At 55.9% G+C, this 25448-nt stretch overlaps 1 protein-coding gene across 1 annotated transcript; it reads right to left on the reverse strand.

Moving 5' to 3' along the window:
* Positions 1–1334: 1334 nt before the first annotated feature.
* On the reverse strand, positions 1335–25448 carry TRIP4 (thyroid hormone receptor interactor 4). The gene is made up of 13 exons (XM_026043931.1): positions 25354–25448; positions 24525–24691; positions 24180–24316; positions 21036–21269; positions 20063–20141; positions 18103–18232; positions 17364–17579; positions 16747–16873; positions 15976–16163; positions 15000–15124; positions 14591–14682; positions 4311–4413; positions 1335–1605 (listed from the first exon to the last, which is right to left on the reverse strand). The coding sequence occupies exons 1-13, from the start codon at positions 25437–25439 to the stop codon at positions 1538–1540; spliced, it is 1752 nt and encodes a 583-aa protein (XP_025899716.1). The 5' UTR covers positions 25440–25448; the 3' UTR covers positions 1335–1537.

Raw genomic sequence — 25448 nt, forward strand, 5'->3', positions numbered from 1 at the left:
GCCCGCGGGGCCCGGCGCCCCGCCCCGGCCCGCCCCGCCATGAATATGCACGTGGAGGGGAGCCGCGGGTGTGCCGCGCCGGGCGCACAAAGACGCGGCGCCGCGACGGATCGGAACGGGACGGAACGGGACGGGACGGGACGGGACGGGCCCGGCGGCGGCCCCGGGGGGTGGGGGCGGCCGCACAAAGCGGGCGCGCGCCAAAGGGCCGGGCGCGGCGGCGGCGAAAACGCGGAGAGCGGATCCGGAGCCGGCGCCGGGAAGGGGGGAGGGGACGAGAGGGAGCCGCCAGGCGCTGCCGGCGGGTGGCGGGCAAAGCCCGGAAAGTGGATTCCTTCCCTTGGGGAGCCGGCGCCACCACCCCAGAGCAAGCAGGACGCGTCCATGGGAGAAAGATTTCCAGGGGGTGTGAGAGCCCCTGGGAAGGGCCAAAGGACAACGTAAAGGAAATCACGTCCCTCCAGGAACATTCCCTGGCACCGACCCCTTCCACAGAGAGGGAGCTGCGGATACCCCGGACATCGCGTCCAGCCACCCAGCCCTTCCATGTCCTCGCCACCAAGGCCACGTCCTCCTGCTCCTTCAGCTGCTGCTCGCTCCGGATCCCACGGCAGCCCCCCAGTCCTCTCTAGCTCCATTCCCACAGGCACTGCTGATGTTTCCCTGGGTCCCGGAGACCCAGCATCCCGGTGCGGGAAGAAGGGAGCACCCCGTGTCCCCCCAGGAGAGGAGCAAGGAAACACGGCAGCACAACCTCGGTGGTGGCCGTACACTGAGCCCCGCTGCCATGGAGCAGCCGAGGCGGGAGCGATCCGGCACGAAAGGCTCGCGGCGCCGCGAGCACGGACACCTCGTGAGCAGGGACACGTCACCGCAGCTCCTGCTGAACGCGAGGCCCTGGAGAAAGGGGGAATTAACCCGATTCACAGCGCAGAGAAGGGCTTCGACTCGCGCGGGCAGCTGCTGGGGAGCTGCTCTTGGCTGCTGCTTGGACACAAATGAGGAGGCAGATGTGAAGAGGGACACTTGCCAAAGATGCCAAGAGCTCCTGGGAGCGCGAAGCCTCCGAGCAGCCAGGGAGGCGGAATGGAGCCCCGGGCGCACAAAGGCAGCCGGGGTGTTACAGACATCGGGAGCCTCTGCGCTCGGCCCCTCGGAGCCCCGCGGGGCTTCTCGCCGGGAGGAGCCGTCGCACACCGAGGGGGCAGCCGCAGCCGCAGCTCATCCCGGCCGTGCGGGTGCCAGCACACGAGCGGAGCCGGCAGCTGTGCCTGCCACGCGCCCCTGGAAGCGCCGCGCTGCAAGGCTTCCGCGCGAGGAAAGCACTCGGCGACAACGTTTCTCCTTTTAATGACTTTTGAAGGCAGCGCTGAGGCGAGCGTCAGCTTTTCCGACGGCGCTTTTGGATCCCTCTTCCCACGAGCACCTGCTACGCAGAGTGCCGCGCGCCATCCTGGCACCTCCGGGCGTCCCGGCGAGCGCGGGCATCGCTGGCGGATCCCCGGCTGCTGCTCCTGCTGCGTGGGAACGTTGCGGCTCACACCGTGGCCTTCTGCTTCATTAACCCCTTCTTCGCTCCTTGGTGGATCTTGGAATCCAGTTTCCCTACAAAACAGGAGGGAAAAGGGGGAAGGAGGGGGAGAAGGAGAGAAAAGAAGCCCTCATCACTCTTTATTTTTAAATGCCATTTGCAATGCAAATCAGCTGGAGGCAGCGAGGTCTCCTAGTTAGTGTGTTCCTGTCACATTCAATTATCGTGCTTGAGGAGCCAGGCGTTTGCAGCCGCCGCGCTCCCGTCGGCGGGCGCCGCGCGGGCAGCCGGGGGCCGCGCGCACGGAGGCGCGAGCGGGGGAGCGGTAACAGCCGCCGCTGCCACCGGGAGCCGTCCCGGGACACCGGGCTCAGCTCCGGGACACCGGGAGTGGCCCCAGGGCAGCGGGAGAGGCTCCGGGATCAGCCCCGGGACATTGGCAGCCGCCCCGGGGCACTGGGACTGGCAACGACATCGGGAAACCAGGAGCCGCCCCGGGGCACCGGGAGCCGTCCCGGGAAGAGGCGCTGCCCGGGGCGGTCGCTTGGCGCCCGGGACCCTCTCGGCCTTCTTGCACGGAGGCAAGCGAGGGGCGCGATGCTCCCGCGGGGACGCGGACAACCGCGGGGACAACCTCCTCCCGCCCGGCAGCGCGAGGACAAGGACAGGGCGGCCGTGCCCGGGGGTACCAAGGCTGCCTGCACCTGCTGCTGCGGGAGGGCATCACAGTGGGACACGGAGCTGGCGGCTCCTTGCGTGGATCCTCCGGGGATGAAGGCCGGGGTCGCCCCATGGGTGAAGGACGTCCATTGGGAGAGCCTGGGAGGGCTTCCTGTGCTGCTCCAAACTGCTCCCGCTTCAGAAACGGCTCCAAGAGCGGCCGCTAAGCCCGGGAGAACAGCTCTAAGCGGCCCACCACCCACGCCACTTGGGGAACGGGAGCATGACCAAACTGCGGGAGCGCCTCCTTTCAGCTCCGCTACCTGGACCCCGCCAGGACCAGCACCCGAGCCCCTCAAACTGTCCCCCCCCTCCTTCAGCACCCACAGGGACGCTCAGCGCAGAGACCCTAGGACAGACACAGAGACAGGGGCTCTGCAAACCCTGCAGCTCCAGTGCTGAAACGGGCGCTGCCGAAGCCGGCGGTCCCCAGCCCGGGGGACACAGCAGGGTGTCTGCCACCCCCGCAGCCTCTTCCCGGGACACTTGGCCTGCAAAGGGCCTCCCACGAGAGCCAGGCCTGGGCTTGGTCCTCACGCAGCAAACCCAGGCAGGAACACGCTGGGGGAAAGAGGGGCAGGAACGTGACACAAACAAGTGCCCGGCCCTTCCACGCAGACAATAACCCTGGCGCTGAGTGACGCCGCGTCGCTCTGTGCCGTGCCCGGGCTGCTGGAAAGGGCTCCTTTGTGGCGGGCAGGCGCTGCGCGAGCTCCGCTGCTGCTCTCCGGCAGCCAACGCTGCTCCAGCTCGGCTTCCCAACACCACCAAGGGCATTTTGTCAGGATGCAAGGGGGCAGCCAGCGAGCCCAGGTGGAGCCGGTGCCTCCCTCGCCGCTCGCCTTCCCCACGGAGCGGTGTTTTGGCGGCATTAGAGCCGAAGCCAGCTCCGATGAAAGCAGCGTGTCAGCACGAGGAAAGGTCAAAGGCTTCCCTGCTCCTTCCCCCATCTGTCACAAACATTGTCAGCGCGGCCTGGAACGGCTGCATCGCCCCCGGAGGGGAACATGCAGCCCCGCCATCTCCCCGCCGCCGCTCCCGCGCTCCCGTGACAGATCCTGTCAGGAGGAGGCCAGGAAAAGGCAAGGCCGGCAGCGGGAGCGGGACGCGCAGGCGGCCGCCAGCACAGCCGGCTTCCTTCCAGGCTGTTAGACTGATCCTTCTCCAAGCAGGAAACTGTCACAACACAAAGGACGCGATGTGACAGAGCGGGGCAGGGAGGAAGGCACGGGCACCGGGAGCAGGAGCAGCAGCTTTGCCTGCAGTCAGCTCGGCAGAGGCAGCGGGGACACGGCAGCACGAGACAGCCCCGACGGGAGCCGGGATCCAGAGCAGGAACCAGAGCAAAGACCATCCGAGACATTCCCAGGGTGCCTGAGCGCCGCAGCGCCCGGCCCTGCTCCCCGCCAGCGGCTCCGCTCCCAGGCCCTGCCGCAAAGCCAGGAATAGAGCAAGCGGCTCTGCCCTCCTCCCTGCTCAGCGCCGTGCCGGGGAGGGATCCGAGCCCCCCTGTGCTTCCCAAGGGCTTATTAAACGGCGATGTGAAATCCCACAGCGGCCGCGCGGCCAGGTCCGGCTGCCCGAGCACCAGGCTGCAGCGGGGAACGCGGCCCCGGCCATCGGCACGGCTAGAGCAGCAGCCAGGGCTATTTCTGCCCAGGCTGCTTTTAGCCTGTCAAATTAATTTTTCACATCCCCTGAAAGCACGTACAGCCTTCCCCAGGCTCTGTGGCGGGGAAGCTGCTAATAAGGACAGAGCTGACTACAGACTCCCCAGCTGCTGCATCCATCTTTCCTTCCTTTTTTTTTTTTCACGGCGGCGGGCAGGGATAACTGGCAGCCTGCGGAGGGCTGGTGGCTCGGAAAGGGCACCGGCGACGCTGGCAAGCGTGGTGGGCAGACGCTGCCGCTTCCCTGCGAGCTCTGCCGGGGCGGCGCATCCGTCCGGAGCCGCGGCCACACCACGGGCGGGCAGGGAATGCGGCAGCGCCCGGCTGCCCTCCTCCTGCGAGGGACCCCTCGTGTCCCAGCAGGGCAAGCGGGCGCCGTTGCTACTTACAGATTTTGGGCTTGCCTTTGATGGGGAACTTCACGATCATCTCCTGGGGGTTGGTGCAGATGAAGACAAACGGAGACCCCAACTCCTGGCTCAGCTCCGGATACTGCGAAACACACACAAAAAAGGGGAGTCAGAGACACCACAGAAGCACAGAAAGAAGCAAATAGGGGTTTCCTTCACAATGGGGAGGGTTCCCTGCAGTGGCACAGACCCCAAAAGCCACCCCCACCTAAGGGGGAAGCAGCCAAGAGAAAACAGGGCTTTGCTGGGCGTAGCGGCGAGAGCTCTGCCCGGCAGAGCAAAGTCTACAGGGAGGTTTCCCTGCGGGGGAAACACTGGGGAATTTATACAGGAGCAGAGTAAACAGAGCCCTTCTCAGTGACCACGGGCAAAATATCCCCTGGAGCAGGGCAGCGCATGGCAGTGCTGTGTGGGTGCAGCCCGGGCAAAGTGCTCCCGGCCAGGCTGTTTGAGGAAGCTGTTCCTTCCAATGGAAAAATGCCTCTTTTTGGCTCCCCTGCCTTCCCCGGCACATGCACGAAGGCTGCTCTTTGGGACGGGATGCCAGGCCAGATGGAGGAGTGTGCCCTGGCAAATCCCCCGGTTGTTTCTAGCAAATGACTCTTAGGTCGAGTGTTTGGAAAAGCTCTCCTGCTTCCAGCGACCTGCCAGGAAGAGGCTGGATCTGCCCCCCAGCAGCCGGGTACGGAGAGCGGAGCGAGGATCCAGCCGCAGCTCTGCGCTGCGGCGGGCAGCGAGGGACATCCACAGCCTCGCTGCGCCGAGCGGGAAGCGGCGGCACGCGGGGCGCATCCGGGCGGTGAAGGTAACGGGTCGTTCCTCCCTGACCCTGTTCCTCCACTGGTTCATCTGGGACCAGCACGAAACCTTCAGCTCTTCAGGCTCGATCCAATCTCGAGGTGGACACCAATGCCAAAGCTGAGACTCAGGCTTAGCTCTGTTCGTCCCCTGCTCCTGGCTGCCTGGCCGCATCCCTTCGGTCCCTTCCAGGAGTCAATCCAAGTCGTCCCTTTAGGGACGAAGTTTAGGTGAATGGGCTAAAACGGCTCCAAGGAAGGCCTGGAGAGCATCGCTGCCGGAGGAAGCCCCCCGTAGCTACCCACACATGGCATCTGAGAGCCAACGGCACCGAGTCCTGCCCGGCCACCACGAGCGTCGCAACGGGCACCGGGGCAGAGCAGCTCTGCTCCACCGCGCTGCTCTCTCTAGCTGTGTGAGGAAACCAGGGACTCCCGGCCGGCTCCAAAGGTGCCTCCGCCACGGAGAACCCTTCGGCTGACTTGTGCTTTCATCAGAGCCATTGGCACCAACACACGAAACCCATGCAGCTCCATTAAACTTTTCAGTCCTGCTTCAGTGCCTAATGAGTAAGAAACTCCGTTCCCCAGAGCGCCTGTGACACCCAAGAACTTCTCAACAGTTCTCCAGGCTCCTGCCTTGGACCGCAAGCCAGGTCCCCCTGCAATCAAGGACGACCTTGCAGTAAGTTTAGGAAGTCAGAAAACATTTATTCATGACTGCTACACCCCATAGGCAACAGCCATGGCTCACCAGCGCTCCCACAAAGCCAAGCCTTGGAGCAAAGGCCAAAAGCCCCAACTAACGTGCCAGAGAGAGAAGAAGGGGATACAAACAGTGCTGGGGACCTACAACTGCAAGCTCCTTCAATGCAATGTAACTACAGTGCAAAAGGAAAGGGGTTGTGTTCCGCTGCAGCCCTCCTGCAAGCAGGCTTGAGGCGAGGCGGCCGCTCGCGCGCCCTGCGCACGGCTGCGTGGCGCCCCTCGCGCGCTCGGACGCGGCCGCCAGGCTCCGTGTGCCGCTGCGCGGGCCTCAGTTTGCTGCTGAGAGTCTGCAAGACCTCAGCCGTGCAGAGATTAGCTGGGAAGGAAGAAAAAGAAAGGGATCCGCAGGCGGCTCACGGCCCAGAAACAGCTCGGGGTTAACGGAGCATGTGAGCGCAGGAGAGAGCCCAGGATCAATTTTTCCTTGCAGACGATATTCCCTCTTTCCTCTCCTTTCGCTGCAGTAGCCAGTCCACCTTTCACTTCGTCCTCCGTCTCCAACCAGCGGCGCCCGGCCCGGCCCCGATGCCTCGAACCGGAGGCAGGGGTTGGAAGGAGCCAAGGCAAGAGCGCGGCGGAGCAAGGCCACCCGCCACGGCACGAGCCCCGCTCCGGGGAACCCAGGCAAGGAGCAAAGGCTGCGCCGGCGCCCCGGTGGCACAAACATCCCCGGCGGCCCCACCGAATGACCTCTCAAGCTCCTCTTCTGCTCCTACTAAGGCCCCCGGGCACGAAAGGCAAAGGGGACGAGCAAATGCTGTGGGAGAGATGGAGGTATAAAAGCACCAGGGAGAAACCAGCCCGGCGGTTCCCACTCTCCCTTTCCCCGTCCCGGCCGTGCAGCGCAGCCGCCCCTCCTGCACCCACCCCGGCACGGAGCCGAGTGCCATTTTCCTGGCACGGGAGAGGCTGCGGCCTCCGCCAGGCCGGGCCACCAGCTCCAGCCCTGGCCCTCGCTTCCCTGCTGCTCCGCGAGAGCTTCAAAGGGAAAGAGGCAGCGCTGGAAAGCGAGACTGTCTGGAAAGAATAAAAGGAGCAGAGCCCATGTGTTGGCAACAGGGCTGGATTATTCCTCACCGTAAAACGCATTCGGGGGCGGGGGGGGAATTAAAAACAAATCTTGGCAGGGAAGGGGGCCCGCTGAAAGAGCAGGGCTGCTGCAACTGGGTTTGCAGAGGGCAATAACTCAGCCATTCCCAGCAGGCAGGAACACACGCCGGGCTCTGTCCCGACGGACGAGGATCCATCGGGATCCAGGAGGGCTCCAGGAGGAGGAGAGGGGCAGCGGCGAGCGAGGCGCCCCGGGACACGCGCTCCCGCGGCCCGCGCCGCTTCCGCCACCCCCTTTTCACCGTGATTTGTGGCAAAGGAGGCTCCGCTCCTCCTTCACGCCTCATAGGCTTCATAGCTGTCAGACTAACGTAACAGGTAATTAACTACTAAACAGGCATTTTCTCCTCCTCTCCTGAGGGAAATTGCTCACCAGCCAGCTAGAAAACGTTTCTTTAGCGGTTTTGCAAAAAGCGAAGAGAAAGTTGGTAGTTTCGGGCAAGCAACTTGGCTGCTGTGGCCAAGCAGGGGCATTTATGGTAGCGCCTGCAACCTGGCTGCCAGCGCCCGGGCACGCGAGGTTGGGAGCATTGGAGTGCCCAAAAGGACACGGACGGGGCTGCTCCGCATGCCCGGCTTTCTCACCACGGCCGTGGCAATGAAGGGGTAACGGAGGAGGAGCGGGCAACAGGATGAAGGCCCTGCTTGCAACACGGCTTTGGGGAAGACGTCGACATGTCGCCTTGCTCGCTCTCGAGATTACCCTCCTTGTGTGAGGCAGCTTCAATAACAGAGAACCTCGGTGCCCAAACCTTGTCCTTCCCACTCCCTTTCCCAGGGACAGTTACACCGATGAGTAGTTTCCCCCTCTGCTGCCCCATCAGCCGTCATCTCGACCGCCTCTGTAGTTAGAGGTCCACTTTGGGGGCTTATGCAACCACTCTTCCCAATCCAGCCCTCCCATGAAGAGCTCTAGGGCACTCCTGCACCAACGGCACAGCAAAGACAACACCCAACTGGCAAGAAGAGGCATCACCCGAGCCAGGAGACCAGCTCCTGCCACCAAGATAGGGAACCTTGACCTGCCTGGGGCTCCCACTTACACAAAGCCCTTGCAGAGCACAAAGCCAACAATTACCCTCACAACACAGCCTTGCATCACACTCCAAGCAGGTTTTCAGCCATCATCTTCTGAAGACTTGGTCCCTGCACAGGCCAAACTGGCTTTTGGAGATAATTTTTCCTACACAGAAATCCCTAAGTAGATGCAACTTTCTAGAAATGCCAACTTTTCTAGCCTGGGGCAGAGACATCTATGACTGCAGTCTAGCACCCGAGGAATCCGACGCGGCGCTTGGCCCCGACCTTCGGTTGCAGAAGCCGCATCGAGTGCGGACGGGAAGGCTGGGATGGAAAACGGGCGCTCAACAACGTTCAATGCAAGTCAACAGACGAGGTGAAAGGGAAAGAAAAAAAGAAAAAGGAAAAAAAAAAAGCAGATTCACCAAAAAGAGGGAAAAAAAGAAAAAGGAAAAAAAAAAACAGAACAAAACAAAAACAAAAGCCAGAAGCCAAACTTTTGTTTGAAAGCCTGTCAGGTCTAGACTGCAACGTGTGAGGAAGGAACCGCTCGAAACCACAGCTGCTAATGGTTATGGATTTGGCAATCAAAATGTCTTTGTAAAAGAGGGGAAAAAAAAAAAAAAGGAGAAAAAAAAAAGTTAACTGCCTCACTATTGAGGTTACAAACCACAGCCTTGATGCATTGTTGCAGTCAACATCCTCCCCGCTGTTTTTGAGAGCTTACATCTGCTGCTGGCAGATAAAGCGCTGGCAGCGGCGCTCTCGGCGAGGATCCGCGCGCGGATTTTGCGCCTGCCGCCCTTTCCCCTTCGGCTGCTGTCGGCTGCTGTCTCTCCTGCCCCTCGCACGCAGCCGGATCCAGAATCGGGCTGGGATTGCCAATTCCAGCCTTCCTTCCCGCCCCGGCCGGTCTAGTGCACCCAGTGGGTGTTCCTGCCTCCCAGCCCCGAGCAGATCGAGTTGGGCTTCTCCACCACACACTGTACTTGGCTTCAAAGGGCAGGGGATGCAATTAAAATCATAAATACAGCACTTTGAAATGTAGATTGAATATTTGAATGCGTTCTGCTGCGCTTGATTTTTAAAAGCGCGGCACAATGTGCGCGGGAAGGGCCGGGAATTAGCCTTCCGCGCGCTCCCAGCCTGCCCGCGTGCCGGGAGCTGCCGCCCTCCCGCGGCTCGAATCCCACCGGAGAAACGTCTGCCCACGGCAGCGCTCCCAACCGCGCGAGAAGGGCCCGAGGTGCTCGGAGAGCGGCTGGAGACTGCCGGGGAACCTGCATGGATGTGGAAAGAGGCAGCGGCTGGAGGGGAAACCCGGGCACCTGCGAGGAACGGGCAAGGGTTTCAACCTGCTTCCTAACGTCCTTCTGAAAATCAAGAGCTCCAAAGCAAGGAGCTCAGCAGGTGGCCTGGAACGTGGCAAAACCCTAACGGTGCCGAGCAGAGCTCCCACATGGAGCAGTTTCTCCCCACGAGGGCCCTCGATGCTGCTCCCCGAGGAGGAGCCTTCGGGTCAGCCACGCGAGCGCTGCGCTCTTTGTTTCGCGTGACGGAACCGCGATGTGGACCCAAGGACCGGTCCGTCTGGGGTTATGAAATCAGGGACCTGCTGACGGGAACTTAAGCACGGGTAGGTAGCCCCTGTGGTTGCCCTTGAGGGGGGTCAGCTCCCTGGCCATTTCGGGCCCCCATCTAAAGCTCCGTCGCGGCACGATGAGGTAGAGCTGGAGCTGAGGACGGGGGCAGCCGCACAGCAGCAGCGCTCGATGGCAGCTAATCCTCAAACCAAGGATCTGATAAAATAAAACCCAGGCCCCAGGGAGGAGACAAGAACCAGTGACCACATCTGAAAGGGGAAAAAAAAATCCCAGCTCACTGACTAGTTTGCTAAAATGGTAGCAGAGGCTAAGTCCACAGTCATCATTAATTAAGTCATATGCTTCAGCCTTGGCTTCGCTGTTTCCCCAGGGTCTCTGAAACCAGAGGAGAGGGCAAGCTAGCCTCTATCATTCGATTTCTTTGGCATGTTAATGCATTCCTAAATTAATCATCATCAAGTGACAACCTCTCCTTCATCTTAACAGACTGAGCAGTGGCCTCAGCAAACCTGCTGGCTTATGCAAGGCAGCTGGAGCAGGGAACAGCCTCTGCCCAGGAGACCAAAGCACTTCCCGTAAGGAAAAACTCTCCCATCTCTTTCCGCCTATAATGCAAGCCAGCTGCACACCTACCCTGCTTTATTTCTGCAACGGGGAGCCTGAGGTGCTTTGTGCCTTGAGGAAGCACAGCGAGAGGCCGAGCTCTGCATCACCCCTAGGGCCCTGCAAGGCAGGGACTAGCGGCAGTGCCACTTGCTCCCGGCTCTGGAGCACACAAAACACACGCTGAGCTTAGGAGAATCGGGGGAGCCATCAAGTGCAAAGGCCTTTCTAGCAGCTGCAGTCGCTAAAGCCACCCAGATAACAGCCACCTCCTGCAAATCCCATCGAGTCTCCCAAGCCGTAAAAGCCGGCTGAAAAAACCACTCGCGCGCAGAGCTGCAAATACCTGCGACCTGCAACCGGGAGGTAAAAATCCCCCGGGGGACAAACACGTTCCCCACAGTCGCTACGCAAGGGACATTCGTCTCACTCTCTGCAAGGAAAGCTTGATTTTGGGGCCAAGTTATGCATACGGACTAATACTTCAGTCCCTCCATTCATAGTGTTTGCCAAACACCCTTCAAAAGCTACGTTCCAGTTTCTCTCACTAGCATCTCACCTAGACTAGCGTGCTATTGCTCCTTGATTTGTTCCTTTATTAGTATTCAGATCATCTGAAAAGGTTATTTTCAGTTATTTTCTGGATACTAAATAGATGTCCTTCCTTCCTTCCTCCCGTCCTTCCCGAGAGGTTGAATTGATTCCTGTATGCTTGGCACCCAAACCTCATTTTCAGGGTTGTTATTTCCACTGAGGAGGGAGAGACTCAACCTAAATCTCCAGGAGAGGGAAAGATGCAGCCTATTTAAGAGATAACTGCAATTTTGTTGTACAAAACATAGCTTAGTCGGGTTCCCTCGTACACATGTAGGACAGTAAGTGATCACCTAGATGTGAAAAATAAGCATTTTACTGCCATCAGAAACAATTACCTGATATTTCAATCCAAGATTACAGCTACATCCAGGCATCAGCGCGTGTTTGCATTCAAAACAGATCCAAACACACCTACCTACTACTGAACTAGCTGCAGCAGAAAATACTTTTTTATTTCCAATTAAAATAATAGTCTTTTGGATCAAAATGAACGCAGGGACTTCAGAGCACGTTAAAGGAGCACCAATGTAAACAGCTCCGTGCTTGCTTTAGACTCTCGCCAAGCCCTGCCTGCCCCAGCCCATGTTTCCCCAGTTACCACTGATGAAGTCACCGACACCTAATGCAGGAGAAGAAAGGCAGCTCCTTGCTCGGCTCGAGGTGTCGGTGACGTCAGCCCCGAGCACGGAAAAGCAGCCGTCAACACTCGGATCCCCACAGCGGAAAAGTTTCCAGGTCGCCTTCAGCGCCGAACAAGCAAAACAAAAGGATCATTCTGCGCCGCGGCGGCGACTCCGGGCGGCTGCCAGGGGCGGCGGGAGCACTGCGCTCCGGAGCCGCGCGACGCCTCGCGCAGGGATCGCCCGGCGGCCGCGGCTTCGCTTCGGAACGCGCCGCGGGCTTCAGCCCCTCGCGGGCAACCTCACCTTGGTGGCACCTTCCTGCCCGCTGATAACTCGTGCTCCCAAAGCTCCTTCTACCCAAGCACCACGGCAGAGCTTGTAGCAATAAAAGCAGACGCACCGCATGGCTGACAGGGAAGCAGGTCTTTATCTTACCCATGGAAAGGAGCCCCGGAGGATCTGATTTACACAATCCATGAGGGGCACAACCCGGATTAGGGCAACGCCACCTGATGCGATGCTGATTTCAGTTACAAGGATGTGAGTGTCAAAAGGACCGGGAAATAAAGGAAAGGTGGCAGGAGAGACAGGGCAGGAAAGGTCTCCCCAGCCTATGGGTCAAATGGGCACAAGAGTCGAAACAAACTGGAGGCGCTGCGGAAAAGACAGAGCCACCATCAAGGGACATGGAGCAAGACAGGCAGTCGAGCTGTTTTCGGGTGATTTTGTCTTCCTTTGCACACCACGAATTTGCTTGCACTGGAGGGCAGCACTTCATGGGCTGGCACTGCACACACTTTGCTCTTCCCAGCATCCACAATCAAGCCATTTGTGGCTTCTTTTAGGTGCACTCAGCGCCCCCCGGATTCCAACAACACCTACGTTCCCCCCTAAGCTGAAGTTCATCACCAGCCTCTGAAGGAGGCCCAGATCTCTGTCGCCAGCCTTACAAGTCAGGGATGTCTGACTTTGTACAGGCTGGGAAAATAGATTTACAAAACACCGTTAAAAAAAAAAAAAAAAAGGACAATAAATTAGGGATTATAAACCTCCCGCGACATGGGAGCAGCAAAAAGCCAACGGGGTTTAAATCTGCATGTGCCATGACACCGGCATTGAGAGAGGGAAATTTCTTGCCTGTTGGTCTCCTAAGGGTGTTCCTGGAGCACTCTACTCTTTCCTAAGAGCCTCTGCAGCCAAATGGTGTCAGCAAAGCGGGAAGGATTTACGGAGAGCAGAGCCAGCTGCGAGGTTTCTCTATGGGAAGATTAAAAGCTAGTTATCTACAGCTCACGTTCACGACCGCAAGGAGCTGTCACAGCCATTTTAGCAGTGTCTAAAGAAGGTATCCACAGAGGAAGAGGAGAAATTGGCAGAACGAGAAGTGCTTGTTAGGCATCAGGACACATTTTCCATCAGTGCCAACAGAGACAGCAGATGAGGGAAGAGAGTCTCTATTTAAACCCAAACTGGAAATCAATGGAGGGCACAGAAAAAAAATCCTGTCCTTTCCTCTTCCCTTTCCCTGCGCTTGCTCCCATACAAAGGCTATAAGCTCCTGCTGATTTTGCTCTATTCCAGTCCCAAAGCTCCCTCTGCTGCTCATATCCCAACCTCTCCCCCTTCCCGAGAGGGTAACTTGAAGAGGGCAGGACCTCAGTAGGAACACTCTTGATCTCCAGCTTCCAGCCAACGTGTTTGCTAGAACATGCCTGGTTTGGGAAGGTGAGATGAGCACCACTCACTGACTCTGTCTCACAAGGTGGTTTGTCCAACCATGAAGACCTGCTGCGGTCTCTGAGGAGCTTCTGCTGAGCCTGTTCCTGCAGCCTGCCCAGGTCCCTCGGAGTGACAGTCCTGGTGGGCACTGACTGCTCCCGAGCGCGGCACTCCACACCCTGCTAGGGGCCACTCCACCTTCCCCTCCAGGCTAAGGATAGTAAATAGGAGAAGTCTCAGGAAAGCCCCTGAGAAACCAGCCTCGAGGAGACCATGAACCATTTTCCACTGCACCTGATCATCCACCTCACCTACCGTTCGGTGATGGGCAGCCTCTAGCTGTAGCCCCTTCCCTATCTCTGGACTCAGACGCCCTGTCGCTCTCCTCCTCCTCCTCTCGGATGCGGGCGCTCACCTCCTTCCACACTTCCTACTCTTGGCAACTCAGTGCCTCAACCAGAGCACAGATCCCACCAGTGATGCCACCTCGGCATCCAGCTCCAGGGAGAGACACCCCAGCTACCTCCAGATGGTGGCATCTTCCCTGCACATCCCTGTGCTGCACATGCATCCCTGCACATCCCACACTCCCGAGTCCCCTTGCCCTTCCACACACCATTGCAGTAACTGCAAAGTCTCTTCAGGGCTCGCTGAAGGAGTTTCCACTGCTCTCCAACAGCAACCAAATAGACACTTGACATTTCCTAATCCAGAGAATGCCAAGATAGGAATCTCACCTCCTGAGACAGAAAGATCGGCAAGGCCATACCTAGTGATAGCAAAAATTGCTTCCTGCTTCAGCAAAACTTTGCAGAAATTCTTTCCATCTGGACCCCACAAATACAGGAGGAACAGTCAGTGCTTTAGAAGTTACATCCAGATGAGATGCAGGCTCCCAAGATTGCAAAAGGAGGATGCAAAACAGCAATAGAGCGCTACAGTGCTGCAGCTTCCAGCCTTCCACAGCTCACCAGGCCAAAATAGCATTTCACCAAACAATTTCACCAAATAATACCGCAGTGCTCCAGTGCTGCATGCCAGGGAAGCGATGGCTGTCACGTCCTTGCAGCAGTCTCCCAAGCCACAGTTGATTTAATTAAACAGACACGAGTTCTAAACATCAGTTTTACAGGAATAATGAAAAGTTTGACAGTGTGTGAGAAACTGGTTTCAACCAGACTATCTTAGCACGAGCAGGGTTGTCCGTGGATTTGGTCTACACTAATCCACAGCTCCTTTCCACCTTCATTGGGTTGCATCCTCTTGATAGACACACAGCTCTACAGGGCATCAGTGTCTCTTTGCATTTTAACATTTTTATTCAGTGTCTTTTCCAGAGCCTCACACAAAGTGAGAAATGCTTTATTATCAGTTTGCTGGCTGATACCAGGTTTTAAAGGGTTATTTGCTGTACTCACCTGCTCGTTAAACTGCTCCTGTGACAAACAGTCGGTCACGTCCACGCAGCCCAGGAGGCATCCTGAGGGATAGTCACTTGGAAACTCCACATCTGCATCAAAAGAAAAATATCTCACACGTGTGTCACGCACGTAGCTGCGGCCCTCCAGCACTCAGGTGCCCCGAAGCCACGTGCAGCTTGCTGGTGTTTGTGCTTGGAGCAGCAGACCAGCAAAAGCACGGAGTCAAAGTCTGCCGCTGTGCCCATTCAGCCGGTGAAATGCGGAGAGGAAAAAGGGAATGGCAAGAACAGACAGAAGGTTAAAAAGAGGAGCAGTAATAACTGCTCAGCAGAGGCAGCTTTCCGACAACGCTCATTACGTGGCTCAATGTACCAAATAATACAAAGGCCCAAGGAGGGAAGTTCACCTTTGCGGAGCAGCATTCGGTAGGTGGCCTCCAGTTCAGAGATTTCCTGAGGGGAAGGTCGTTTAGCAGTAGCTGCTATCCATAACCTCCCTCTATGAGATGTGTACCAGGTCCTGCCCTCCACCCTAGAGAGAACACAGGAGAATTTAGGACTTAAATCTCATCAGAAAGCCCGCCCAGACAGATTTCCAGCTTATAGTTTTTCCAATTCGCTGCGTAATTTCTGCTACTAAGCTTTGCCCTAAGAAAGAACACGGGATATAAACTCGAGCTGCACGTCAGCACCACAGAGAGAAGCCGAGATGGGCAGGAAATAATGCCACAAGCAAAGCATGCTCTCATTGCTTTAGAGCAAGAGCAAAAAGGGACACCGACCTACTGCAAATAAAACAGCATTTTGGACGTGTGTGCAGGATGGTGGGCTGGCCTGAACCTCCTTCTCTTCAGAAATAGACTCCCAGGCCACAGAAGGGCAGGTGGTAGATTTTTTATTTTCTAAATAAAGCCTGATGCTTTTTTATGGTACTTCTCTATCATGGGCAAAATGTCCATCAGCTTATTTACCTTTGCAGGTATGCCCTGACTTAATTACAGAAACTCTACCTTCTCTCTAAAACTACCCACCCTGCAGAATCTTGCACCTTCCAGATTAGCTATTTCCATGGAAAACAAACAAACCAACAAACAAACACAGGCTTCTTCTCAAATGATCAGTCCACTGGATGTGCAGCTTCCTGCTTTTACACACCCTTCACAGTGGTTCCCTTCTCAAGAAAAGGAACGTTTCAAATTTGAGTGCTAAAGAGGCCAAAGGAATAATATTTGGCAAAAACCTGGAGCTGTCAGTAGGTATCACTCCTGTGCAATGCCATGGAGTCCACAGAGGTCCTCTGAGGAACACAGCTTCTCATCTCACCCCCCAGGCAAGAGCTGGAGAGCTGGTCAGGATAAACCACAGCTCAGGTCAGTCCTTTACCTTTTGATGCCTCTTACGAGCAGGGAAGCCCACGGCTGGTGCATGCTGAGGCACCAACCATCATCTGAGATTTCCTGTAACTCTCGATCCTGAATCCGCAGCCTGCTCCTCTCCGAGCCAGGCTCGCTTCCAGGGGCCGCAGGATGGCCGGCTTTCCTGTGCGGGAGCGAGCCTGTTTGGTCCACCCACTTCAGTGCATTCAAAATAAGGAAGAAAAAGAGATTAGTCTGTCTTTCCAGTAACAATGTAGATCAAATGCAAACCCCATTCGAAGCTTTCCTTTGCTTAAGGGCAAAGACACTACTCTTATTGAGATCACTCTACCCTCTCTTCTTTGCAAGCAGAATGCTGCACTTACTGTCCGGAGCTTGGCAGGAATAAAAAGGAGGTGGGGAATCCACTCTGCAACTCACTCAAGCACATTATGGTTTAAATGGAATCAGAGGGCAGGATTTATGCCAAGTAGAAATGAGAAATCTGGCAGGAAAAAAAGCTTCACAAGTAGAGCTGAAAAATTGACACAGCCTTAGGCTGACTCAGAAATTCTTCCAGGTTTCTAAAAAGGAGGCGGGAAATGGAAATCCAAAGAGGCCAAACCTCCAAAGAGCAAGAAGCAGAGCAGGGCAAACTTGCTCCGTCTCCAGCTCAAACAGGAGCTCTCCATGGAGATCTCCATGGCACAGGGGAGGAAAGAGGCACTACAAACACACTAGAAGTCACAATTCCTAAGCCCAGCTCTTTCCGAGCTGCTCATTTTCTGGGATAACTCACCAAAGGCGCAGGCTGAAGAAGATGGGGGTTCACTAAAACACCAGGACTCGGGCTCGTCTTGGCATCTGGGCTCCCAACTGGCTTGCCCAACGTGCCATAGTTAATGGCTGCAATGGTTTCATCCAGCCTGCAAGCACAACAAAAGACTCATGAAAATTCCCTGCTTCCCTCTGGCAACATTTACCTGCTCCATCCTCAAACAGTTCCAACCCAAAGCATTTTTTAACCACCTCCCCCAACTAGAAGTTCTCTTTGCCCAGCCCAATTTCTAATTTCAACAGTCACTGTGATCTACCACAAAAACTCAGCCTGCTTTGAATTGGATACAAATTGCTTCTGTTGACAGAGCTCTTCAGCAACATCTCATTACAGGGCAGCTTTACTTTTAACAGACCCGTCAGCTAATGCAACTCCAAACAAGCCTCACGCAGCTGGGCTTAGGAGGGGCTCCCAGCAGAGCTGTGCTGGAAGAGAAATGTTGCAACCCACAGAGACCTTCAGGGAAGAAAAGCTTGCTCAGCTTTCCTTACATCTGCTGCTCCCAACGCAGCAGGCCATCATCCACAAGGATTTTCACCTCCTGCTCCCAGCCCTTTGTGCTGCCAGTGCTCACTCACTTGCTGTGATACTCAGCCAGGCGGTCGTCCTCCTCCAGGATCTGCCTGCCAGCAAAGTCTATGGTGATTTTCTTGGCGAGGCGCGAGGCATGGCGCAGCTCCCGCAGCTCCTGCTCTCTCTTCTGGAGGGCTTCCCTTTCTTGCTTGGAAAGCCACTGGTTGGAGTCGGTCGCAAAGTAGTCCGATTCATCGTCGATGACCTGGGTTCGACGCACGCTGCCCAGAAACAACCGCGGTGGCAGAAGAGGGGCACGGAGGGAGAGCCACCCAGCCCTGCCCGGCCCCGCGTGCCTCCCGACCTCCTCCCTGTTCCCTCCCGAGGGCAAGGCGACCAGGGGCACAAAGCAAGGACACCCGCGCTGGAGCCCGCTGAGGACCACGCAGCAGCTGGACACAGATTCCAGCTGTTCCCACCTGTAACACGGAGCGCATACTATGCAGGGCATGGCGCCAGCTTGGCACAGGGCCTTCCTCAGTGATTCTGCTCCCCTTCCACCAAGTAAGGGCTCTTGCCCAGTTTAGGACTGGAAAACACAACTAGAGGCTGCAGGAACCATGGTCCACATATCTCCCTCTCACCACCACACTGCGACTCTTGCTGCATACAATGGCCCAACCTCAACGTGGAATTTTCTGTAGCTACAGCCCAGCCAGGCTCCACAAGGAACTCTTTAACATTTCATTTAAGGCACCTTTGCCTCCCAGATCTCTTATTTAATAGTCTCAGCTAGTTCCTTACCTTGTCCTGTCAAATTCCAACAACTTGTCTTTGTGTTTCACAGCCATCTCCAGGCCTGCTTTGAGTCTAGCTTCCTGTCGAGGCAGTAAGTCCTTGCTTATAGCTTCCAAATTCCCTGAACTTTCGGCACCTGAGTCACAAAACAAAGCACAGGTCAATCTTAGCAGACAGGCCAGCCTTTTAAACGTCAATCTGATGGGCCTAACTGCAGAAATAATCTCCTAAAACATATGAGATCGGTGAAGCAAGGTGAGGCATCGTGCACTAGAGTCCAAGCTTTGAATTCTCCACTTGCCTCTCTCACAGATTCCTTCCCTCAAAGATGAGGAGGTGACCACAGTGGCCATGACTAAGCAGGGTTCAGAGAAGTGCCTACTCTTTGATTCACCTTCCCCAATTATTTGGTCAGTCCAGTGTGCCCATCCTCAACCTTGGGCCTTGCATCTCCTCGTAAAAACCAAATTAATCTCCTAAACATTGTTACTGCCACAGACAGACATTGAAGATGTCGAGGAGGGCACTCTTGGTCAGAAGAAATCACTGACAATTATTGCTGATTCACAGCGCAAGTCCCGTATCTGCTGCTGTATGAACTCCTTGCAAATAAAACCCTTCCACAACTCATCTCAGTGAGTTTTTGAGACCAGCCATAGGGAGAGGCAGAGAAATCTGCTCCCAGCAACAATCTCAGATTTCCTGTCATGACAGAAAGGGGCAGGAAAAACAAAACAAAACCCAACCAAGCAAACATGGGTGAAAAAAAAAGGAAAAAATACGTTGTTTGCATCACAGCCCACAGTGGAACAAACCACCATCTTTCACAGAAGACATCACACAGCCCAATGTCTTGGGTTAAATTCAGGGAAACAAAAAAGCCTGTATTCCTCTATTGCTACATGCCACATTTTTTTTTCTGCTCCTGAGACAAGCAGCAATTTCAGCTTTCACCTACACAGATAATGCAGAAAGCAAGACACAGCAGCAGCAAAGACCAATAAAATGGGTAAGAAAATGGGATCGTGAAGTACATCAGGATCTCTGCAGAGAGATTATAAACAGATTGACTCCGCAATCAGCTATTATGCTCAAGGACTTGCAAGACCTCCTGCACCTCAGCAGCTCTACAGAAGCTGACGCTGAAACCTAGAATAAATAATCCCCTGGTTCTTCAGCAAAGTTTATCTTTCAACCAAGAACACTGTGACCTTGGATATATTTCAATTCAACTCAGACAAACATCCCCATAAGGCACAGGTAGCCTGGCTGTTATTTCCTTTCGGTTTCCTTGGCTCTGTCCCTATTTTTAGCTCCCAAGATAAGTGTTAGACAAGAAGAATCATTAGGAAAATTAACCAATACCTCTGTAGACCGAGCAAATTGGATAGCAGCACTTCATCTTCCACAGCACCTATTCCACGTGGGACTTATCCTAATTTTCAAGGACTACTACAGTGGTCCAGTTCATATGATTGATTCAGGAATGCCTAACGCGCAGCCTTGGGGCTCTTGGGGCCACAATTTACAGGCTGCCGCTTGACACTTGCAGTTATTACCTCCGCTGAACTCCAGGAATGCTGCCGAGTGCTCGCTGAGAGGATACAGCGAGGTGGCTTCCTAGCCATCCTCTTAAAACCTACCACAGACATCACACAAGAACAGGAGCAAATGGGTCACAGAGGTCGGAAGTAAAGAGAGTTCACAGGCTGTCTTGGGAAGCGACATCACAGAGAAACATCCAAGTATCAGCTTCTTCCAAGAAATTTCTTTTAGGCTTTGGCAACAATTTTTTTTATAATTTGGGCAAATACATAGAGACAACTTACAGACAAGAACACAGTGAGTCTTGCTCCTACAAAATATCGGGGCAAACCCCATGTGTAACACAGTGAGGAAGACAGGGCTGCTGCTGCTGTATAAGTGCCTGGATTCCTTATATTCCCGGCATCCAGTTGCTACTAACCTGCCATGAGCTTCTTCAGCAACTTCTGGCTCTTGTTTGAGTCCCGCTGAAGAATGTCCTGCTCTTCTTTAGTGCATACCTAAGGAAACGAAAGCAAAGGTGAGGAAGGACATGCTGTGGCTGACCAGCTTTGAGCCACGCACAGCTTGGTCTGTCATGATCTCAGTTGATGAGAAATGAAATACGCCACGTTGAACAGAGAGGGCCTTCCTCTTGGTCCATCACTTGTAGTTAAACGGGTCTTTAAAAACAGTTATCAATCTGATTTAAAATAGATTTTTCCACCCAACCGTTAGATTTATTTCTCTCCTGAAGCTGACTTTACTGAACCTGTAAGTCACTGTCTTGTCCAGAGCACAAGTACAACCAACTTGAATTTTAAAAGAAAATCAATTTAGAGTTAAAAACGCTAATAACAAAAGCAGCCCAATTCAGAGTCCTTCACTTGAAACACAGTTTTCGAGGAGCTCTGTAACAGCTGGTGAACATTTGGATACAGGATATCTTTGCCACAGACCCCATAGCTGTGCATGCAGGCTGACAGCACCCATGATACATCCCGCAATACCTGTCCCTGCCTTCTTCTTCCACAAAGTGCCCTTTCAACCAAATACAGGACATACCAGATATTAAAACCATGAGATAGCACCTTGGTCCTGGCAGAGCCTCCTCCCCTGCACGAGCCACCGTTGCAGCTCGCAGGAGAGCCCCAGACTCCGGCCACACACCCTGCCAGCTCCAAAGGGATGCACATTATGAGGGAAACCTCTCCTCTCTCTGCTGCAGCCCATCAAAGAGAAGCACAAAGCAGCTCAAAGCCTCCTCAGGTCTCCTTCCCCCGGACAGAGGTGGCACGGGCTCCTTCCTGCACAGCTTTAGGGCTTGGAGCAGTTCACCCAGCAGCTTTGATACGAGAGGAGAAGCAGAGAGGCTAACGGAGGCCCGGGCTGTTTCAGAGCAGCTCCTCACTAACCAGAGCTCCACAGAAGAGGCAGGGTCCGGAGCCCTCCTGCTCGCAGACGATGCGCCCGCACACCAAGCAGTTGTTGATGAGCTTGTGCTTCTGGCCCAGGCACTCGCACGCGTGACGCCCGGGGATCAGCACGGCCAGCTTGTCCTGGCCCTCCTTCGTGTACAGGTTGACGTATTTGGCCTTCTTCTTAGAGGAGTTACTGCTGCTGCTGACTGCACTGCCGGTCTCCTGGGCCTAAAAAGCAAAGAAAAACAGCTGTATTTGCACAACAAGCCAGCAGCAAAGAGAAAGCACCGGGCCTGGACGCACGGGAGAGACTCGGGCATTCACCCTTCTGCCTCACTGCTGTGAAACCTGGAGCAGATCCCAATCAAGACCACTGCAAGAGAGGCTCAGGACTGCCAGGAAAGAGCTAAGCAAGGTAAACAAAACGAGGCCCAGAGGACGTCGCGGATCCACTTGGTCTGTGGCTGCCTCTAAGATGGAACTGTTTGGGTTTAGGTAGTAGCAGTGCTGTCTGTCCTCAGGAGCTGTTTATCAGCTGATATTTAACAGCATCAAACAGCAGCCCAGCTGCTCCCAGACTAACTCCCAGTAGAGGACCGCGTATCTTTGGTGCAGCCTGAGCGGAGGGGGAGAAACCCTGATGAAGAGTGAAGCAAGACCTTCCCTGGACGTCTTCAAAACCTGCCTGGATGCCACCCTGTGCCCCGTGCTCTGGGTGTCCCTGCCTGAGCAGGAAGGTTGGACTAGATGATCTCTAGAGGTCCCTTCCAACCTTAACCATCCTGTGATTCTGTGAAGACATCTGGGTGATGGCTGGATTCACTGTTTGCTGCAGAGACCTTGCACTTTGGTTAAAGAAATAAAGGGCTCCCTCTCATCCCGACACCTCCAGCAGGGATCAGCTGAGACATGAAAATAAGCACTACACACGTCAGGATGGCGTCAGGAACAACGCCATCTCCTAACACTAGATGAGACTGTTTTCAGACAATCCCAAGAAAAGCAATGACTTCTTATCCTTTGCTCTGCAGCAAGCATCACTCCAAAACAAATGTGCTCTCCACCTTTTCCTTGTCAGACCTGTGACACACTTGAAAAACCCTCTTGCAGCTCAAGGACGGCTTCTCATTGCGTCTCCTCTGCGGAGACTCTCTCAGAGAAGACAGAAGAGGTTTTCCAAGAACCTCTTTCCCAGGAAACCCGCCTTGACTCACCACAGAAAACAACTCACTTCCTCTCATTGCAAAAGGATCCCTCCAGCATCCTGACCCGCAGCCCAGCTAGCACCACCTGTAGCTCCCACGTCATCCCACGTTGCTTTTCCTGGCAGTGAGGCTGCACAGCAGCCTCGGGACACCTCCTGCCTTGCCTGCTGTTTTCGGCAGCTTGGCCCACACTGTGCTATCAACAACACCAGGCTGCTGGTTTAGCAACAAGCAGGCACAGCCTTCCCAGTTCCCCCAGCTCTGTTCAACCTGGCTCTAGTGATTTTATTAGTCACAAAATCCTCAAATTAAACCCATAATTTCCACCGTTTGATCAGGTGCAAACCCGACTTTTCAATTTAGCTGTGACTCAGCGACTCCATGTCCAAGTTGCACCTGGATGAAGAGCAGACCTTGATCTCAGATGTGCAGCACGGTTGGATGATGATAGCATGAAGGTCTCTGCTGCCAAGTGTAACCTGTATCAGGCACAGAGCACGGTCACACACCTACTTTGCAGAGCTCCTACACCCCAGATAGCGATTATCTGCTGTGCTTGCTACAAACCAGGGCCGCTGTCCTGCAGCTGGCTCCGCAGGCAAGCAAGGAGCTCGGGTTTTGGCAAGCTGCCTGTAACCAGCAGGGTCAAAACCCGACACAGGAGAAGCAAAATCCAGCAATTTAGTCTAGGTTATTATGTTTAACAGCAAATTTCCTCATGCCTGATGTGCTTGATACGTTCAGTTCCGCTGAACTGAAAGCAAGACTGCTAGAGAAGAGGCACTATTCAACTACGAACGAAAAGCATAAGTAAAGGCAATTAATGTTTGCTGCAGGGCTAGGAAACAGCTGGATTTGCTCTTTTGCAGCGTCTCTGTTCTCCTACTTGGCAGTTTCCTTCGTTGGAGCTCAAGCTATTTAGAAGCACTTCAAAAATTTTGTTTACAGGATTGAACAACGTCAAAAACCTCAACAGAATCTCCTCCAAATCCATTTGGAAGTGGAGCAGGACAGGGGAGAGAAACGGTCAAAGCAGGGTGCTCAACCAAAGCTGAAGCCCAGCACAGGCGGACCAGCTACAGCTCTTCAGGTTGCTCTACAGCCACCTCTCTCACTGCAGCTGGGCTACTGCACAACGTGCCAGCGGTCTGTTGACACCGTGGAGCCCTCATCCATCCCGGCAGCTGCTCAAGTGGTGGCCCAGGTCATGGGGGCTGCTAAACACTGTCTAATGGCAAAGAGAGGTCTGCTGCCAGCAAGGCACACGTATCTCACAGGAGCAGTGCTGGAGAGCAGGCGTAGGACACCGTTTGATGGGAAGGGTGTTTCTTAGATGTAGTGGTGTGGCTGGAAAGCTCAAACGTGCTTTCAGACACATGATCGCTTCCATCAGGGCCCCAATAATAAAAATTCGTATCTCTGAAAACTTGATTCTGTTCTCAGGCACTACTTTTGCAGTTGGTATCAGCTCTCCCTCCAGCCCAGGTTTATCACCTGTCCTGAAGACCCACCAGCCCACAAAGTCTCTCACAGAATCACAGAGTGGTTGAGGTTGGAAGGGACCCCTAGAAATCATCCAGTCCAACCCCCTGCTCCAGCAGGGACACCCAGAGCACGGGGCACCCTGTCRCATCCAGGCGGGTTGGGAAGATCTCCAGAGAAGGAGACTCCACAGYCTCCCTGGRCAGCCTGTGCCAGGGCTCTGGCACCCACAATAAAGAATTTCTTCCTCATATGGAGACGGAACTGCCTGGGTTTCAACTTGTACCCATTTCCCCTTGTCCCGTCACTGGCCACCGCCGAGCAGGGTTTGGCCCTCTCAGTCTTCTCTTCTCCAGGCTAAACAAGCCCAACTCGCTCAGTCTTTCCTCATACAACAGATGCTCCAGTCTCATGACCATCTTCCCTGCCGTTACGTGCCGGCTGCGCTCACCTTGGCCAGGTCAAGCGGGGTTTTCACCTCCTCCACGGGGACATTCGGCTCCACATACACAGGCGCTTCCTGCTTGTTCCGTCCTTTGCGCTTGCTCTTCTTTGACGGGTCTCCAGCCCGAGGCACTTCTGAAGGCTCTGCAAGGGCACACGGGCACAGGAAACGTTTGGCCACTGCCAGCAGGAGAGAGGTGTCCTAGCCAGTGACCCAACACTGGCTTTACACTCTCAGAGCATATGGGCACGGGACTGCACAGAGGCGTTGGGGGCCCAAAGGCCGTCTAGAAAGGGGGCGACGGAGACGGGCGCGTTGGGAGCGCGAAGCCCTCGCCTCGGCGCCGCTCACCGTCCTTTCGGCGACACGCCGGGCCAGGCTCGGGGGGCTGCTGAAGGGCCCGGCGCCACCGGGCCAGCAGCTCCTCCACAAAGCGGCCCTTCTTGCCCTCGGAGCCCTGCAGGAGGTCAGCCACGTATTCCCGGATCTCCTCCTCGCTCCTTATGGACAAGATGTACCTGCAGGAGGGCGGCGAGGGAGTTTAGGGGAGATGCATTGGTGGGTGGACACCAGGAGCCCAGGGTGGGCCAGCCGTGCTCCCAACCCTGCTCCCAACCCCGTGCTCCCCGTTGGCTTTGGACTGGGCACCGTCAGCAGGGGTGRCACGAGGTCTGAGATGGGCAAGAAGACCTCGGGGGCCCGAAGGGTACCGAGGAGGGGCCGAAGAGACCCGAGCGGCGCCCGAATGCAACCGAGCGGCGCCCGAAGAGATCCGAGCCTAAACGAAGAGCAGCGAGGGGCGTCCGAACGTGCGGGAGGGGCAGCCGAACCCACCCGAGGGACTCCCGAACCCGCCCGAGCGGCGCCCGAACTCACCCGAGGGGCTCCCGGAGCGGCCCGAACGGCGCCCGAACCCACCCGAGGGGCTCCCGAACCGGCCCGAGCGGCGCCCGAACTCACCCGAGCGGCGCCCGAACTCACCCGAGCGGCGCCCGAACCCGCCCGAGCGGCGCCCGAACTCACCCGAGGGGCTCCCGAAGCCGCCCAAACGGCACCCCAACGCACCCGAGCGGCGCCACCGCGGCCAACACAGCCCCGAGGAGGGGAAGGGGGCCCCGCTGCGCCCCGGGGCCCGCCCGGCGGCTCCCGCCCGGCCGCCTCCCGCGCCGGCCCCGCTCACCGCACGACCTCCTCGCCCACGTCCAGCCCGAAGTCTCCGCGCAGGTGCTGGACGCACCAGCCCAGCAGCGGGCTGGGCGCCGCCATGTTGCGCGC

This window comes from Nothoprocta perdicaria, unplaced genomic scaffold, assembly GCF_003342845.1.
Source record: "Nothoprocta perdicaria isolate Ctin4 unplaced genomic scaffold, notPer1 scaffold_342, whole genome shotgun sequence".
Classification (NCBI taxonomy): Eukaryota; Metazoa; Chordata; class Aves; order Tinamiformes; family Tinamidae; genus Nothoprocta; species Nothoprocta perdicaria.